We start from the raw sequence: 16,978 nt of genomic DNA on the forward strand, positions 1-16,978 counted from the left end.
GCGATGCTGTTTGAGGAAAAAACACTCACTGGCCAGGGGCCAACTCAGTGGCGGGAGCATTACCGTTAACGTTGACAGCAGTCATTTTGTATATAAGCAGGTGGGTGGTGGGGGGTTTTTAGACAAGAAAAGGTAATTGGAGAAGAGACAGAAGAGGGGGGAAGATTTATACGGTGACGAGGAAAACAAGGGCAAAAAAAATGGAACCAGAGCTGCCCTGTCCCTGCGCCGACGCCCGAGCCGCCGACCAGAGCCATGCGACGATGGCGTGCGAGCCAGGAACGGGAAAAAATGGGAATATTATTTTACTTACCCTGGGACGTGGCATTAAGGCGGACATGGCCGTCCGCCCCACGTACTACGCGAACGTTGGTGGCACGCTGTTCATGGCACAACTCCTCTTCTTTCCAACGCACTCCCATCCAACCCACAAGCTAACCCAGTATATACTTGTACGTATGATACGACCTTTGGCTTGGCTGAGCAGGCTTCGTTCAGTCAAGTCGTTTCGTTAATGGTGTAAACATGGCGTGACTTACAAGGAGGTACGGCAGGCCAAGCTGATATACGATTGCAATGAGCCATTGTCAACAAATAACAAGACATCAAGAGATGCTAGGCAGCGCTGTCTCCTCGCATTCACAATTGAATCGCTCGGAAAAGAACGAGGACTTACCAACTGAAAAATCTCTTTTTCGTCCTTTACGGCGAACTCAGTACCCTTTTTCATTACCGCTATCGACGGGCTTTAGTTACTTATGGGGTCCTTTCTCTGTCCCTTTACTCACCAGAGTCCTATTCCAGCGGTCAGAACATCAGCTACTTATATATACGACATTTTGAATGTGAAATACTTACGCCATCTCGTTCCCCCATGGCATACTCGTTCAATACCCATCCTCTCTGTATCGCTCTCCATCTCATAATCTTCATCAACTTCCCATCCCCAGTATTCCCCAATAGCATGTACGGCAAACTTTCAATGGGACAGAGCCTTAAATCAATTTGCCTATGCAAACTATTTGCTTTTGGAAGCTGAGTCAGAGCGAGGACCTTCCTTTCGCCTTGTGAGAAAATATTTGCTGGAGAGATGATATTGGCGGACACAAGTGCTGCAACAATTTTTGACATAAGACTGTTTGGATCTGCTTTTCTCGCTCTCTTCTTTTCCTTTTCCTTTTTGACATACGATCTGGTGCGTGGTCAGCCGCATTTTATTGCAGAAGTATTCAGGACCTACTCGTGCCAGACAACGACATCAATGTCAGACGAAAGATTCTCCCCTCTCCGATAAGAGCCCATGATTGCAAAATTAACTACAACCGTGTCAGGTCTCGCACAGAATAGTGCAACGATATCCCACGCTTAGGATCCTCTCTTCGTAAGGCATCTTTGATAATTCCGTCAAATTCTTCAACCTCTGCTCGTGGTATCATCACATCCATCTCTTCGTGGTATTGAATGGCCAACTAGGCAATCTTTGTGAGGATTGCCTGTTTGAGGACAAAAATGACCGACTTACCTTTTGTGCTCCAGAAATACTAAATCTCCCACCTTCTGCAATCATTAGGTCGTTCAATGTTTCTATTCCTTCCTCAGCACTAGAAGGTCTCCATTAGCCCATCCTTGGGAAACCCTTCCCATGACACTACATACAAAGCCCTCGCTCGTATCTTCCCAAACCCATGGATTCGATTGAATTTCACCATGGCCTTCCATTTATCATCCAAAGCTTCTAGCCTGGGTACAAACTTTTTCGTGACAAGGTCGTATATCATAAACCATACTACAGCATTGCTCTGGAAACAACTAGACATGAGCAAAAAGAACTTAATCAAGCCACTGAGACTTACATAGGGAGGAATTACTTTTTCCAAGTCATTCAGCTTCAAACAAGGCTCACTGGACTCTCCATTAGGTGCCAGAGAATAAACGGCCCGAAGGACGTCACGGTAATCAACGTTTACTACAAAAGCTGATATAAGCCACCTTATCAATCTGAAAAACAGGCTGGGTACCGGGACGATCTTGTATAAGCTGATCAAGAGACTGAGAATCTCTCAATCCATTCAATAAAGCTCTAGTTGAGACGACAAGCTCGTCATATCCTATCAGACAAATCAGTCAGCCGTCAGCGAGTGTAGGCGGTACGCCACATGACATGCTTGGTCCATGTTGCTTTTTCAAGTCATTCAAGTTCTCCAAAACGTCCGCTATCCGAGGGCCTCTGTTTGATTGCATTCTGATGGGTTGGGAAAATTTCCACGCCGGCCCAAAGGTGGTTTTTGGGAGAGAGCGGATGGCCATGGGTATTGTCCCCAGGGTCGGACGAGGAATAAGTCGAGATATGAGCATCGTGATCGAGTAATGCCTGGTAACCGTTGTACGTATATATTGTGGGCCTCTGTATGATTTATAAATGAGAAGCTGTTTAAGACCGTCATCTGTCATCTGGTCATCACTGGATGCAGGGCACCGGATTGATGGCTGATTGATGAGCACCTGAAGCCTTCCCTATGGGAGAAGCCTGTGGTGTGGGAGAAGGTATATGGGAAAACAAGAAAATCGGCCATAATATGCTGTATTTTGGGGTGGTACAATTCGATCTTCCATTGATATAAGGTAAAAAGTTACTTTTCAAGCACTGGTTCATGTCAATGGGGTTTGGTTAGTATCCGCCGTCTGTTTTCGACAGCGAGTAACCGACACTGCTCGTCGCGTCGTCGCGTCAGTCAAGTTGATCATTACGTAACATGGGTAAAGCGTTTGAGCGATGCATACTTCCGCGGTTATGAGCTCGCTGTCAGTGCGCGCAATCAACTTCGAGCAAATAAGCTTGATCTTGCCTGAGAGACAAACCACGCAGCACAACCGATACGTTCAAAACGCAGAACGATTGCTCAAATACCCCATATATTGGATTTTCATTGGTGCGCCCACCACTTCCGGACCAACCGAACCTTCGCCAACCACCCCAGAGCCATGTCCAAAGGCACCCGCTTTCTCACACTTGCTGTCCCACTGTTATTACTTTATATTCTCGCCCTCTATCATATTGTACCCACTCCCCTCTTGCCTACAGAACTAGCTGACGATATACTGCCTGTGGTAAGCCACATTTTACTGGGGACGTTGATGTTAGTAGCTGATCAGCTGCCTTTTCTTTCGGCTTTTGCATAAAAGCTCCCTTGGTGGCTTCTTGTTTCCTTTGGGGCATACTCCCTAACTTCCTTGGGGCTAGGGCTTGTGAGATTCCACGACTGTCCGGAAGCGTACGAGTCTCTCTTAAGTGAGATTTCCCAAGCACGGAACGAACTTCGAAATGCCGGAGTTGCTGTTGATTGATTAGATGCTGAGAACAAAGGGATGCTAGTGTGAATAATGTATCAAGTATATGTCCAGCGGAGCCATGGAAAGAGTCGGTGGCTATGTTGTCCCTGGTAATACATGGAATATCTAACGGACATTGGATATTATGGGCATAACAACTAGTCCTCTTCTTCATATAAACGTCACCAACATCAACCGCGATCATCATGAACTCAACAGCTCCTGCATTTCTTTTCTCATGCGCTGCATCTCCTCCTCGTTCTCCTCTTCCTCCTCGGCCTGAACAGCCCACCCCATTATCAGCTGTTCGTTTATGTATTGAGCGCACACGACTTACAGGTAAGGCAGCCCCCACGGCCCCCGCTTGACCCAACTTGCCGTCAGTGAGCTCATATAACACCTTGTCAACTTCCGCATCTGCCTCCTCTTCTATCTCTTCGTCATCTACAGAGTCAAGGGTTTCTTCCATCATCTCTTCCATGATTCCGCTCTGCGGTTGCAAGTTGGATGAACTATTAGTCCGAGCAATACTATTTGAAACCACAAAGAGCTGACCTTCATCATCTCCATGCTCATTTCACGCATAGTAGCGCTCAGTTGGGGGAGCTTGACTAAGGCATTTGTAGTTTTCATGATTTCAGTACTCTTTTGGAATGCTCCTGTAACTTTGACCATAGCTGCCCATCTTAAATTAGCTTCGAGTGACAAGAGTCCATCCCTGAATCACTCACAGAGTTGATGTTGGAGTTGCATATTCACACTCTTAATCCTTGCCTTTGAACTTTCCAGCCTATCCCTCTGTTTGTTCGCTCTGACGACCTCTCTTGCCAAGATCTTTGCTGATTTCACGTCGTTCTTTTTCGCCAGTTGCTTCAGCTCTATTCTTGATCTCTGGGTAGCAGTCTCGAGCTGTGATCCAATTTATGTCAGTCAAATAGACGATGACAGCGGATAAAGGAAGTATCCTTGCGCTACGCATGGGAGGACGCACGTTACGGATCTCTTTGTCAAGTTGTCTCTCTTGTTGTCGCAGCTTGGTCTGCCATGAGCGTACTTTCTCTTCCGGGGTGGGGCCATACAGCCATCTGTTGACAGACTTCATGCCTCCGTGCTGGGGTGAGTTTATGTGTGGTTTCCGGATTGACACTCGCGGTCGACTGGGCCGGTCGGAGTAGTGGTCATAGAGGTGATGATGATGATAGGAGGGCGAGTGGCAAGTCGGGGACAGCCGGGACGGAGATCTATGCTTCTCCGTTCTGTTGACGCGTTCGCGACGGGCGAGAATTCAATAAATGCAGCGAAGTCGAGCAGTATGGACGGACGATGACCCCTATGCCGCCGACTTATTCTTCCTTTCCCTCTTATTTCGCTCAGCTGCTCGCACCGTTATAATGTGGCTTTTGACTGTAGTAGGAGAAATTCTCGGCCAGAAACGTGAGCACGCAGTTCCTCGCTGGTATGCAGCTAATATTTATTCGCAGATTACACCTTTGCATTGCAGCAGCAGAAAAGCTATACTTTCGGACGGAACAAAGACTGTGATATTGCCTTTCCTAACAATTTGCGAGTAAAGCCTGAAGAAGGAACTCTGGAAATATTGGAATGGGATTACACGAATGTAAGACTGATGTGAAAATCGAGCGTCTGGAAATTATCTGACACCATTATTATAGAGGCATTCTCGACCTGACATTAAATGGCGACCTAAACCGAAGAAAAACGGCGATTATGGGACTATTGTTGCTGTAGGAAAACGTCCGGAGACGCCTAATGGGTCATTGAACAAGGGCGATTACGATATACTTCCCATAAACAACGAGAAGGGAAGCGGAGTTTTTGTGGATGAATTAAATGTGACGGGAATATCGTTTGCCGATGACATATGGTTCTTGTGAGTGTACAACTTTGCTGTGTACTACAAAGATGACCAATATATAATATACAGTCTGGAATGGAGAGACCTATGCCTGCTGTACGGCAAAATGATGGACGAACCGGATCCGATCAGAAACACTCTCAAAAGTTATTGTATGTCTCCTCCATGAAATCATTGTTCTAGAATTGACAGTAAATAGGTATTTCTTGGACAACAACCTTTGACACGTCCGATCCACCCCAATATGTCCTGTTAGATACCTACCGCAACAACTGGGAAGCTAGATATGCCGTTTGTTGTGGAATACCTATCCTCCTTCCCAGCTTCCTCGCCCTCCTTCAAAGTCGCCTAACAATCAACTGGCGAAAAACCGCGGACGCCTTCTGTAGCTTTAAATTTCCGCTTCCTGGTGAAGATGAAGCAGAGTATAGACCAAAAAACCATCAGAGCATTAGATTCTCTTCCAGCATTTGGCTTCCTGATAGACGCAGGAGGACGTTGTATAGAGGATGGCATGTTTTGCTTTTGAGGGAGCAAATTGTAAGCAATATTTTATCTTCTCTTCGCTTACTCACATGACTGCAGCAACCCAGAGAAGCATTCATGTACAAAGCGTTAGGTGCAGACTTACAAGAGGTCATTGTTGAAGGCAATCCACCTAAAACCAGCAGTGACGTCGAGGAATATTTGGCGGACTGGCTTTCCTATGTGGACACTCATGGGGGGAGAAAAAAGGGGCTTGTCGCTTACAGCGGAAAGGTGAAGGACATGACTGATGCGAAGATAATTGAAGACACTTGTGAAAGGTACGTTGAATTGCACGTTTTCAGAGACCCTGGTTGCTGACCTATTTGTAGATTGAAAGTTAACTGTGCTTCGGTTGCTAGTGCTTTCGGGGCAGTCTTAAATGGGGGCGTTCATCAATTCCTTGAAGGTGTGGATAATAAACATAATAGACATGCCGCTAGAGGTACGTGATATCGTTTCTGCCCCTCGCCATAAATTGAACGACCGTGGTAGGCTCCATTACCGCCATCACCCCAGCAGCATCGTCTTCCGTCCCAAGTCCTGCAGCCGATCCCTTTCGCCGACTCACTGAAACACCCACCCCTGCATTAACACCCACTCCTCCCTCCGAGCCGACTGTGACTTCCGTTGTTGCTGAAAGCAGTAATGCTCCTGGTGTACCTTCGACTTTTTCCGACGAGACTACGCCGCCAGTGCCTTTCGAACCGCCTAGATTATCGCGGAGGAGAACGGCGTATACGAAACCCATTATCGCCGATGCTACACCCGTTCCTGTTGCTTCTAGCGAACCTCAACATGTAGCAGTGAACGCTGACGGCACAGAAGAAGCTGTCGATGAATGGCGCCCTCCTCCGGTCGCCGTCCTACGTCGAGTAAGTCACCTTTAATCCTAGCTTGCCTCAGTTAAATCGGCTGAAAACCACGGTAGCCTCAGAGACGAACTGTAGGAAAAGGAGCTAGAAATACTCCAACCTCCGCCCCTGCCCCTGCTCAACCCCTTGCCACCCCTCAGTTCAATGGTACCGATACACATGTCACTTCGCTTGACCCACATCCTTCATTTGCACCTAACTCCATGCCTTCACAAGAAGAAGATTCACCGGGAGTTGCTCCAGGGCCTTCACGGGCAGGATTGTCAGATTTCCCTTCATCGACACAACAAAACACAATGCCTCCTATACAAACGCTACCTCGTCCCAGTCGACGTTACGGCACCACATCATCTATCGCACGTCCTCAAGCTGCGCCGAGTAGGGTTGCCTTCGAGGAAACTGTCGAGGAGGAAGAAGATGACAGGCTGAAAAAATTGTATGAGAAGACGCGCAAGCAAGGTTTTGGACCTGCATCGCTGGCAAAAAAGGTGAGAACAGCAGACCGTGGGGGTGATGTGGAGATGGAAGATACCCAGATATCGAGTGCGGCTTCTATGACAGATAGGGAGAGGTACAAAGCTCCCAGCGAGATTTTACACATTGATGAAGAACCGGAAGAGGAGGAAGAGGAGCAGGATCTTTTCGCCCAAACGATGCGGAGATCCAAAAGACCAGCGTCTGCCGCGGGTTTATCGGCAACTCAAGGGACAGCGCCTGAGGTACGGAGCAAAGATATAGGCGGGAGAGACTCTCAAGACTTGATGCCGCCTCCTGCTCAACGTCGTCGTATCCAGTCACCTTCTCCTTCCCCTGAGCCTGGGCCTTCTGAAGATCAGGCTCCACGTAGAGCTGCTCCAAGCCAGAACCGTTTCGATTTTCAAGATGCCATCCCTCAACCTATGACTCGTGACGAACAATTCCTCCGCGTCGTTGCTGAGCGTAAGAAAGCTAAAGCAGCTATCGACAACCTCGACAAAAGCTTTGATAGTATGCTCCGTATACCGAAAGCTCAGACAGAATCTGAGGCTGATAAGCCGGACTACTCGGTGCTGGACGAGGTTCCTCCCCCTAAGGCCGGCAACTATATTGCTGTGATGAGAACCAATAGTCTGTTTAGAAAAGATCTGGGACAGACGAAAGAAAGGGAGAATGTTGAAGACGGGAGGCCCAATTTCAAGAAGTTCAAAAGGGTGAATTCGTCCTACAGGTCTGTTATAGGCATGAACTAATGACGAGTAATAGAAAAACGTCCCTCGCAGAGCACCCTTAAAGATGGTACTCACCACGTCTGTTGTTGACCCATCCAAGTATGAAGAGCCCGAACGTACGTTGCTTCACCCGGTCTTGTAATTCAAACCCTAACATTTATATATTCAACTCAGCTTACTGGCCGACCCAAAAGAAGACACAGAAGAAGTCTCAGGCCCAGTCCGGCTCTTTGTCCGACCCAGAAGAGGATGATCGCCCGCTTTTGCCCAGACATAAACCCCGACTGTTGGTTGAAGATGACAATGAGGGCGACGGTGACGTAAAGTTCATGGCTACTGGACAGGCGGCAGCTGGCAGAAGAGGGACACAGAGGAATCAAATACGGGACAATCGAGTCACCCTGGGAACTTCCGCGCAAAGAACCAAGGGAGGCGAAAGCGTAGCCTCAGATACTTACGACGACCAAGCGGCTCGATCCGATGTATCGAAGACAACCCATAGCAAAGCTGCTACAAAGGCCACTGCGGCGAGAGGGAGGAATAAACTGTTAGTAGAGGATAATGATACGACGATTGACTGGGCATCGTCGCCTAGCACTGCCAAAGGAGGGAAGAGTAGCTTCGAGTCATCAGGGACGGCTACATTAGACGAGAATCCTTCTTCGACAGCTAGGAAGGGTACGCAGAAGAGAAAGGCGTTAGCAGTAGATGTGGATGATGATGAGGGTGTAAGTCTAAATCGTTGTTATTGTGGACGTTCGGGTGCTTATTCCATCAACAGGGATTTGGAAACTTTGGGAAGAGGCGAAGACGTTGATGCTCAATGCGTGCTCATGCTGGAACAATACAGGACCACAGTTGGTTGATGACTGTACAATACGGTACTATTGTCTATAATGCATAAATCATGACTACTGGTTTTGTATACACCCATCCCGGCCGGCTCATATCTAAGCCGCAGCAGTGAGTAAGGTCTATCTCCTTGTTAACAAATTCTTGTCAGCCTTTTTGTGTCATATTTCACCCATTTTTCTCTTTTCTGCCTTCTCTTTCCATATCCATTATCCAAAGAGGAATACTTCAAATGGTCGATTTAGAAGTACTTGTGTGTAGAAGCTTTATCGCCAGCAGACGACAGGACCTCACGTTCCAAAGTCCTGCGCCCAATATACAGTACTGCCCCATACGGGATGCTCATAAATGCCCAGAACAACCCAGCTTACTTGATTATCAGTCGATGACCAGATCATCGTCAAGGCTCTTTACTCACTTCACAGCAGACAAACGTTACCATGTCAGGAGACGCCTTTGACATTCAAGTGCGCATAGACATCATTAACGCTCAAATTCCAATTCAGCCGTCGACTTTATTAACCTGGCACCGCTTGAGTCGTGGTATTAAGGTTTCTTAGGCCAGCTGCAAGCCCCTACAGAGGGATTATGGGGTTGCAAAATGATTTCACGAAGGTTAATCAGAAGAAATTGATCGGTAATCTCACTTCAACATTGTTGATTGGGATGGTAACGAGGATAGTCGTAAAATGAAATATGTCACATGACTTGTGATTGGAACGTGACGCCCTAAATCGCTCGGAGATGTTGATGAAGGACGACCCTACACATGTGCAGCAGATCCGATAGCTGAGAGAAAGTGATGATACATACAAATGTTCTAATGACTCAAGACAACAAGATTGTACCCTCTACACCCTTCAATTTTCTATCAGAGGCCCTTTAATCACTTGCCAAGCTCCATATAAGATTTGCCGTATACACTTTTGGGCGTGAATTGTCGACCACAACTGAGTGTACATCCTCTTTGGCATCGTTCCCTTATACCATCATTAGTAATCTCGCGTGAGACGATGAAAATGATAGACATACTTATCAAGACCTTGGTAACGTTAGATCCATCTTTCGCTGATACTAAAGAGAATCCAGCTTCCGAGAATAGTTTCAGTCGAATACTTTCTTCCTATGTTAGCGTGCATCCTAAAAGCCATTATTCTTTCACCTACACCTTGCCATCCGCCCAATCCCCTTCACCAATCTCAACCTTTTCAATATCCTCTTTGGCAGTTTTCCACTTGCCCAACTCCACCTCCTTTTTGGCCACCGCCGCTTGTTCTTCGTTCAATTGCTTTGCAATAGAGAATTGCTGTTGTTCAAGAGAACGAACATTGGCTTCGTGTTCCGCTGGTGAAGGATGGGAAGGTGGTCGTTGGGCTGCAGCTGCTGCTTGGCTATGCTGACGGGATAGTTCTGGGTCCAAATCTTTAGCTTTGACGAGCTGTCTTAATAATGAAAACCTTACGGCGAAGCTCATCTCTGAGTTTATCAACAATCTCCGTTCGCTCAGCGTCCTTGGCGTTGACGGCTGCCTCAGCAGCTGCCAGGTCACCAAGCTCTTCATCAGGAGATAAGTTTGGGTTTACATCACGAACGATCTTCCTATGCCTGGGATTAGCTTATGCCTGCAACTGTGAGCGTGTGCACATACGCCAAAGCTCTCCAACCTTCTTCAGACATCTCCTGCGATACGTTTTGTTCGCTGAAAGAGTAGTCTTGCTGGTCTTCGCGCATGTCGTGATTCGGTTGCTGTTGCTCCATGGTCGCTGATATGATATCGGGAAGGGTAATTGAAGTTTGCCTGGGGAATATGAATCTACGTACGATGGCTCCCTTTTGTTTTTGTTTGTTTTCGCCTTGGTCGTGTTTGTTTCGCGACGCGCGCCGTGCCTTTTTCCATACATACAACCGTTTCTCTTTTGCGAGCCTACATTAGTCACCATCACCCCATTTTAATAATAGGCGCGGGGCGGATTTGGAGGGGGGAATGTCGTCACTTGGGTGGGGTTTAGAGAAGCCACTCTCTATACTATCACTGCAGCAAGAAATCTTCAGAACATACAGCTAGATCCAGCACTACCCCGTCAACCATGTCTGCAAACCCACCAGCGCAAAAACGACATAACCGCAACAGGCTGGGAGAGAGACGGGTCAACCGCGACCCAAGCAGCTCAAGAGATGCCAGCGAAGAGGGTAGGCAGCGTTCTATATTTTGAGATGCACAAAAAAGAAGCTAATACTGTGCTCCCCCTATCTGTAATGCCGTGTTTTCCCCGCCTGTCGACTTCCCCTCATCGGCTTCAATCCTCCTAATGTCACTACTGCAATGTAACCGCTGCGGACTCTTGGCCAGACAATGACAATGTCGAAAACTCATTTTCCGATGTCGGATCCATGAACTCTTACCACGCCGAAGCACTTTCCACCACCTCAACCATTGATTCGCCCACTAGGATGCCGCCGCCTGCTCTTCCGCCCCACAGCTCGTCAGGCTCGCCAAGCACTACCCAGGCTGGAAGACGTTCTTACCAGCAAAGACGCGTAGAAGAACTGAATGGAGAAGGGAGCCAGAGCGAGGGTCTCGATTCCCCAACGTGAGCCTCTTTCCAACGCACTTTCTACGGCAAGATGGCGAAAAATATGTCGCTTGCTCGCAAAATCTCCCGGTCGCACGTGTACGGGTCTGTGCGCCAAAGGATGCTGACGGTCCCATTTTTTTTATCAGATATGACGGCGATGTGGAGAGCTCTTCCACCATTGGCGGTGCACCTGCTCACCACCAACACACCCACTTCAGAAGGCCCTCATTCCCAGCCCCAGTACCTACATCAGAAACCCCGCATCCTGCAGCCCACATTGTCCAGCGGCAACCCACTCCCAAAGCCTCCCAAATTGGCTTCTCCGCCGCGGACTACCCTGCCGTGCCCACTCCTAAAGCAACCTATGTTCGACCCTCAGATGTTCCTGTTGCACCTTCTGTAGCCCTTGAAGAGTGCGCGAGAAGCCCACCTACGACTTCCTGGATCCAATCTCCAAATTCCGCTGGAGGACCGCCGAAGATGTACGCCCGCGCCGTAGAACGTACGGAAGAGGATATCAAGGGCTTCGTTGAGCGAGCGATCCACGGCAGAGGGCAAGAAGATGGTGTTGAGAGATGGTGGAAGACCAATCCTCCGCCTGAGGGCAAGGTTGTGAGAGTGTATGCGGATGGTGTCTATGATCTATTTCACTTTGGGTACGTTTGGAGTATTTGCTGTCTGTATGATGAACATAGCTCATGCTACTCTTTAGCCATGCCTTGCAACTTCGCCAAGCCAAGCTTTCCTTTCCCCAAGTTCATCTCATGGTTGGCGTTTGCTCTGATGTTCTTTGTGCGCAGCACAAGTCTGCCCCAGCTATGACCCACGCCGAGCGCTGTGAAGCAGTCAGGCATTGTCGATGGGCGGACGAGGTTATCCCTGACGCACCTTGGGTTGTTGATCAAGCGTTTTTGGATAAGCACCAGATTGACTATATCGCGCATGATGAAGAAGTTTACCCTAGTAAAGATCATGAAGATGTGTATGCATTTGCTAAGAAGGAGGGTGAGTGAAAATCCCGCTGCTCATATATGTTCTCTCCTCCTCATATATGCTCGCGCTGACATATGGAAAGGCCGCTTCGTTCCTACTCGTCGAACACCTGCCATCTCCACGTCCGACCTTCTCGAGCGTATCGTCCGAGGCTACAGAGATGGTTTCTTCGATTCCAAACTTGAAAAGAACGGTCACCCCGAACTGTTGGCTGCGGATGTCGATTGGGACTCTAGCGCATCAATGGAGAAGCGAGAAAAGAGAAAGGCGGCGCATCACCACAAAGTGAAAAAGTAGTACCAAAAAGAGAAGGAAAAAAAAAAGTGTTGTCTCTGATGTTTTCGGTCAGATCTCATTTAGGATTTTAGTTTTGGATGTATTCTCGGGTCGTGTTTTCTGACTCTAACACTGTGCATACTGCCCATCATCCCCCTGCTTTAAGTCTTTCCGCCTCTTTCTGGGCATTCGCTGTGCTACTCGCTATCGTAACCTCTGCTACACCGGGGTCGGCAAGCTCCCACGTCCCATCACGAGTACCTTTTGTCTTATCAACCTTTTCGCCTAGCAATAGCCTTTTAATCTTGGAACCTTTGCCTTCTTTCTCTTTCGTCCCTCCTTCCTCGGATACATCATCCTTCTTCTCCTTTTCCCGCCCCTTTTCCTTCCTACTCTCATCTTTGTTCGTATCCTTCTCAAGACCGGTAAGAGGCATTCTTCTCTTTTCCAGCTCTTTTCTCAACACTCCCTTCTCCGTGTCCCTCTTCTTTCCCCATTTTTCCAGCTCGTCCTTCCCTACCTTCTTCGCCTTGTCCTTGTCCTCCTTGTCCTCCTTTTCGACTCTTTTACTCGTCTCTTCTGGTTTCTCAGCTTTACGTTTCCGCAATTCACGCTCCACCCATGCGGGTAGCTTGTTTTTCGAATTCCCACCACTACTCGACCCCGCGCCGCCAGAAGAACTGGATCTGCCTGATAAAGTAGTAGTAGCTGAAGAAGAAGACTCGGAAGTATATACACTTTTGAGAAAATTGCCCACAAGGATGATGACCAGGAAGACGATAAACGCAATAATGATGAGTGAAGGTATCAGTTTCGGTTTTTGGTGGGGGGAATACCATTCGGGCTGAAACTCTCGAAGAGCGAGCACATGTCGATGAGCCATCATCCGAGCTTTGTTGTTTCCATTAGCCTACTTTATTTTAAAAAAAATCAAATCTTTAATACTTGCATGTGATGGGGACAGCAGATGACGGTCTCATCGCCAAAAGAGGTGGTGGTGGTGGTTGGCGCATCCATCGGCCAAGCCTTTCATCCCATATCCATTCCGGTGGTGGTGGCTCCGATCGTCTGGGCACTGCGCTCTGAGCCCTAACTTGCTCCACCACCATCTGACTTTGCCCGCCCAAACCACCCACCCAGTCTCCCACCTCTCCCATCCCCAACTCTTCCCACCATGACGACCAATCCAATCCACCCCCTCCTCCTTCTCCTCCGTCCCTTATCCACCCCCACACTCTCCCGCCCACTTCGGGATAAACACCCAGGAAGAGTACCGTCCCGCCCGCGAGACATACAAGCGTGGTCGTCACCAAGAGATCGTTATTGGTCGCGAACTCCCCGAAGCCGAACGGGAGCGCAGAGGTATCTGGGGGCCGCGCGCCGAGGGAGAAGAGGAGAAGGGGGATAGCAGGGAGGAGGGCGAGGAGGATGATGGGGCCGGGGAGGATGGTGGGCGTTGGTGCGAATGGGGCGGCTTCCCGGGGGAGGTGAGGGCGAGCGCCTGGCGGTGGGATAGGTGGATGGGCTTGCATTTATTGGTGTTACTGTTTCCGACGCTATCCAGTCAATAGCTCACGTTCCGATGCTATCCAGTCAGTAGATCAGGTTCAATGTGTTTCATTTCTCGTGGATAGGATTTTTAAGGCTTGGGAGGCAGATTGATCAAAGGACCTGGTCGTCAAAGGTTATTACGCCTGTAAAAGGAGGAGGCTGGGAAAGAAATGTAGTCCTTGGGTCTAATAAACGTCCTTCATATGCATGATTCTCAATTGTTGTAAAACAATGTAAATGAGAAGATTTAAAAATCATTGGTTAAATGCTTGCCAACTACCTCACAAATGATCTCATCAGCAACTAATACTTGCGTCCTTGAAAAAAAAAAAAAAAAAACCCGACTTACGCGTCGCTCAGCACTCCAAATGCGCCATTCGCCAGCATCCTCTGCTCCACTGTTGTGTTTTGCGTATTCAACTTTACGCGCCCCAAATGAGCATCGGCCACCACTATGATCTATAAATTAAACTTACCTTGTCGGGATGCAACCTCGCAATCACCTTCATATACTTGATCTTCACTTGCTTATCCGTAACCAGCTCATGCATCCCTACTTTCAGCCCGCCCTCTTTCACGATATCGTCCCAGAGCACTGTATCAAGACTAGCGATGAGCGCGCGCAAGTTGGTTTCCTTGCCGCTTTTCCAGTTTGCGATCTTTGCGTCGACGTTGTCCTTGTGAAAGAGTCTGGCTTCTTCCTCTGCCTCGAGCGCCTGTGCGGCTTTGCGGAGGTCGGCGACGGCAGCCGAGCGGTTGACGTCTGCGGCGGGTGTAGACGGTGCGGGGCTGCTGACTACGGCAGGAGCGGCGGCAGCAACATTTCCACCACTCTGCATCATCTTTTTCGCCCGCCTCGCACCTTGCGCTGCCATATTCCTCGTACTGGCAGCCGCATTCGTGCCGCCCAAGAGCACAGGATCCAATCCCATCACCCGTTCCCAATCCTCCAACGCCGCTTTCCACTTTTCACCCATTTCCCACGCTTGCGCTCTCTTGACCAGTGCTTTTGAAAGACCGTCGCCGAGCTTGATGTCGGCGTACTCTGCAGGTAGGGGCGCTTCCTTGCCCGGGTGGTAGGAGATGCCGACGAGGTCGATGACGGCGGTGCAATCTGTCGCTGCGTTGACAGCGTCGCCCAGCTTGAGCCGGGTGGTCGCGCGGTTGTTGAGGAGAGGGATGAGGAAGAGGTTGTCTTTTGGGAGAGCGGCGATCGCCGATGAATAGCACGACTCGGCTTCGGTAAAACGACCGAGTTTGAAATGGTCGTTTCCCTTTGTCTTGTGAGCGGCTGACGACTCGAGTTGTAAGGGGGTGGCAGAGATGAGGGGTCGACGAGGTAAAGGCGGCGCCGCGGGTTTGGGTGACGGTGCAGCTCGAGATGCGGGGCGAGATGTAGGGCGAGATGTAGGGCGATGTGCTGGGTGGTGGTCATTGCCAGACAAGAGATCGGCGATGCCCTCTTGTCGTGCAGGTCTCTGCTCTCGCCTGGGTGCAGGGATTGACGGTCCGATCTCTTGCTCATCGTCGCTATCCTTGAAGCCTCCCCTGACCTGGCGCGATCTCTCATCCTTCCAACCTTCATTTTCCTGCATCCACTTTGGCCTCGTATCCTTCTTCTTCTGATCCTCGCCCCTTTCCGCCGCCTCCAGAGCCTTTCTCTGCTCTTCATACACCTTTATAGCCCGTTCTTTACTGGTGTTCCAGAACGATGTAGCCTTGTTAAACATACTCTGTCCAATCTCGGATGCTTGCGCAAGAATACGTTCGGCCTGTTCTTGCGCGTTGGCAGCGGCAGCGGCGGCATCTCGCTCTTGTTCCTCGGTCGTACGTGCCTTTACAGAATCGCGGGACGGACCAGCACGCCGTCTACGCCGTCGTTCTTTTTCGGCTTCTTGGCGTTTACGTCGCTCGTACTCGATCCTATCGTCATCAGCTTCGGGTAGATGATCATCCCATGATCCGCTCGGTCCGGCATTACCAGGCGCGTGGCCTTGGCCTTGGCCACTACCGAGAAGCAGCTCGAGAGCTTCCTGGACGTCTGTACCGGTTGACGTCTTTGCGAGCGCCTGCCGAGCTTGCGTAGGGGCAAAGCCCATTTCGACAATCTGGCCGACAATATGGGGTGGAGGAGACGCGGGTGGAGGTTCTTGAGGGGTGCGGGGAAGCGTGGACTGATTGGATGTTAGCGGGAAAGCACCTGTCGTCTGTTTGTGCATAGCTGTTTGTGCATACCTTGGTCTGAGCGGGCTTGGATGCAGCAGGTCTACCGAGCTCTCCAAGCAAGTCGTCATCATTCCCGTCACCATCCCACAAGTCGACGTTTGACACTGGGGTCCGTATCGCTGATGTCTCTCCGCTGTTGCTCGCCTCGGATGCCAGGGCCGCTTTGGCGGAACCATTCAGCGTGTTCTCAAAGGCGTCAAAGTCGAACGGGTCGGTGTGTGCGGGCGGAAGCGGCGCAGGCGAGTGGGCGTGGGATCGCGGCTGCGATACGGGGTTTGAGCCTGCGGACAAGAGGTCGCCGTCGTCGCCATACTGGTCCCAGAACGTGCCGTGGTTGGAGCGGGACGACGCGGACGTGGCGGCGCTGCTTCGACTGCCGAGGTTCTCCCAGAAGGCACCGTCGGCCTCAAACTGCTTCCTCTGCGCCTCGTCCCTTCGCCGCCGCTCCTCTGCGATCGCCGCCTGCTTCTGCGCCATGGTCATGTCCTTGGCGGGCTCGGCGGGGCGTGCTGCGGGGATGGCGAGGAGGCTGGAGAAGGCGTCGCTGTGCGCTGTGGCTGGCGCTGGCGGTGGCGCTGTGGCTGGCGGTCTCGCTGGCGGCGGCGCTGGCGTTGGCGGCTTCGCGGCGGGCTGCGGGGGGGGGCGGGCGAGCAGCTCAAAGGCGGGCTGGGGGCTGCGCGCGGGGGGCGG

General features: G+C 50.1%; 8 protein-coding genes across 8 annotated transcripts in view; 3 read left to right on the top strand and 5 right to left on the bottom strand.

Moving 5' to 3' along the window:
* CNA04060 (methionine adenosyltransferase, putative) overlaps positions 1 to 149 on the bottom strand; it is a 1,990-nt gene extending 1,841 nt beyond the window's left edge. Inside the window, exon 1 of the mRNA XM_566752.1 lies at positions 30 to 149. Coding sequence (XP_566752.1) covers positions 30 to 85 — 56 coding nt within the window. The 5' untranslated portion in view covers positions 86 to 149. The remainder of the gene's footprint in view (positions 1 to 29) is intronic.
* A 99-nt stretch (positions 150 to 248) lies between these two features.
* CNA04063 (hypothetical protein) lies at positions 249 to 2,590 on the bottom strand. Its single transcript, XM_024656081.1, has 10 exons — positions 2,166 to 2,590; positions 2,019 to 2,108; positions 1,854 to 1,966; positions 1,657 to 1,799; positions 1,523 to 1,601; positions 1,364 to 1,469; positions 1,241 to 1,316; positions 677 to 1,192; positions 540 to 560; positions 249 to 479 (listed from the first exon to the last, which is right to left on the bottom strand). The coding sequence occupies exons 1-8, from the start codon at positions 2,449 to 2,451 to the stop codon at positions 820 to 822; spliced, it is 1,266 nt and encodes a 421-aa protein (XP_024514153.1). The 5' UTR covers positions 2,452 to 2,590; the 3' UTR covers positions 249 to 479; positions 540 to 560; positions 677 to 819.
* A 234-nt stretch (positions 2,591 to 2,824) lies between these two features.
* On the top strand, positions 2,825 to 3,461 carry CNA04065 (hypothetical protein). Its single transcript, XM_024656082.1, has 3 exons — positions 2,825 to 2,930; positions 2,981 to 3,108; positions 3,184 to 3,461. Exons 2-3 carry the CDS (start codon positions 2,983 to 2,985, stop codon positions 3,343 to 3,345), a joined length of 288 nt encoding a protein of 95 aa, XP_024514154.1. The 5' UTR covers positions 2,825 to 2,930; positions 2,981 to 2,982; the 3' UTR covers positions 3,346 to 3,461.
* Positions 3,401 to 4,496, bottom strand: CNA04070 (late endosome to vacuole transport-related protein, putative). The gene is made up of 5 exons (XM_024656258.1): positions 4,322 to 4,496; positions 4,062 to 4,239; positions 3,886 to 4,007; positions 3,668 to 3,820; positions 3,401 to 3,609 (listed from the first exon to the last, which is right to left on the bottom strand). Exons 1-5 carry the CDS (start codon positions 4,430 to 4,432, stop codon positions 3,535 to 3,537), a joined length of 639 nt encoding a protein of 212 aa, XP_024511906.1. The 5' UTR covers positions 4,433 to 4,496; the 3' UTR covers positions 3,401 to 3,534.
* Positions 4,497 to 4,667: 171 nt separating this feature from the next.
* Positions 4,668 to 8,725, top strand: CNA04080 (hypothetical protein). Its single transcript, XM_024656259.1, has 12 exons — positions 4,668 to 4,764; positions 4,812 to 4,948; positions 5,004 to 5,221; positions 5,276 to 5,358; positions 5,406 to 5,746; positions 5,792 to 6,012; positions 6,064 to 6,176; positions 6,227 to 6,606; positions 6,663 to 7,796; positions 7,849 to 7,930; positions 7,989 to 8,542; positions 8,596 to 8,725. The coding sequence occupies exons 1-12, from the start codon at positions 4,722 to 4,724 to the stop codon at positions 8,629 to 8,631; spliced, it is 3,342 nt and encodes a 1,113-aa protein (XP_024511910.1). The 5' UTR covers positions 4,668 to 4,721; the 3' UTR covers positions 8,632 to 8,725.
* Positions 8,699 to 10,482, bottom strand: CNA04090 (expressed protein). The gene is made up of 6 exons (XM_566765.2): positions 10,315 to 10,482; positions 10,129 to 10,265; positions 9,833 to 10,076; positions 9,699 to 9,781; positions 9,085 to 9,646; positions 8,699 to 9,032 (listed from the first exon to the last, which is right to left on the bottom strand). Exons 1-5 carry the CDS (start codon positions 10,422 to 10,424, stop codon positions 9,549 to 9,551), a joined length of 672 nt encoding a protein of 223 aa, XP_566765.1. The 5' UTR covers positions 10,425 to 10,482; the 3' UTR covers positions 8,699 to 9,032; positions 9,085 to 9,548.
* Positions 10,483 to 10,699: 217 nt separating this feature from the next.
* On the top strand, positions 10,700 to 12,643 carry CNA04100 (choline-phosphate cytidylyltransferase, putative). The gene is made up of 5 exons (XM_566767.2): positions 10,700 to 10,856; positions 11,017 to 11,257; positions 11,389 to 11,898; positions 11,955 to 12,247; positions 12,318 to 12,643. The coding sequence occupies exons 1-5, from the start codon at positions 10,754 to 10,756 to the stop codon at positions 12,530 to 12,532; spliced, it is 1,362 nt and encodes a 453-aa protein (XP_566767.1). The 5' UTR covers positions 10,700 to 10,753; the 3' UTR covers positions 12,533 to 12,643.
* Positions 12,644 to 14,157: 1,514 nt separating this feature from the next.
* CNA04110 (ER organization and biogenesis-related protein, putative) lies at positions 14,158 to 16,876 on the bottom strand. Its single transcript, XM_566769.2, has 4 exons — positions 16,298 to 16,876; positions 14,539 to 16,236; positions 14,412 to 14,482; positions 14,158 to 14,338 (listed from the first exon to the last, which is right to left on the bottom strand). The coding sequence occupies exons 1-4, from the start codon at positions 16,769 to 16,771 to the stop codon at positions 14,317 to 14,319; spliced, it is 2,265 nt and encodes a 754-aa protein (XP_566769.2). The 5' UTR covers positions 16,772 to 16,876; the 3' UTR covers positions 14,158 to 14,316.
* Between the last annotated feature and the right edge of the window lie 102 nt (positions 16,877 to 16,978).

This window comes from Cryptococcus neoformans, chromosome 1, assembly GCF_000091045.1.
Source record: "Cryptococcus neoformans var. neoformans JEC21 chromosome 1, complete sequence".
Lineage (NCBI taxonomy): Eukaryota > Fungi > Basidiomycota > Tremellomycetes > Tremellales > Cryptococcaceae > Cryptococcus > Cryptococcus deneoformans.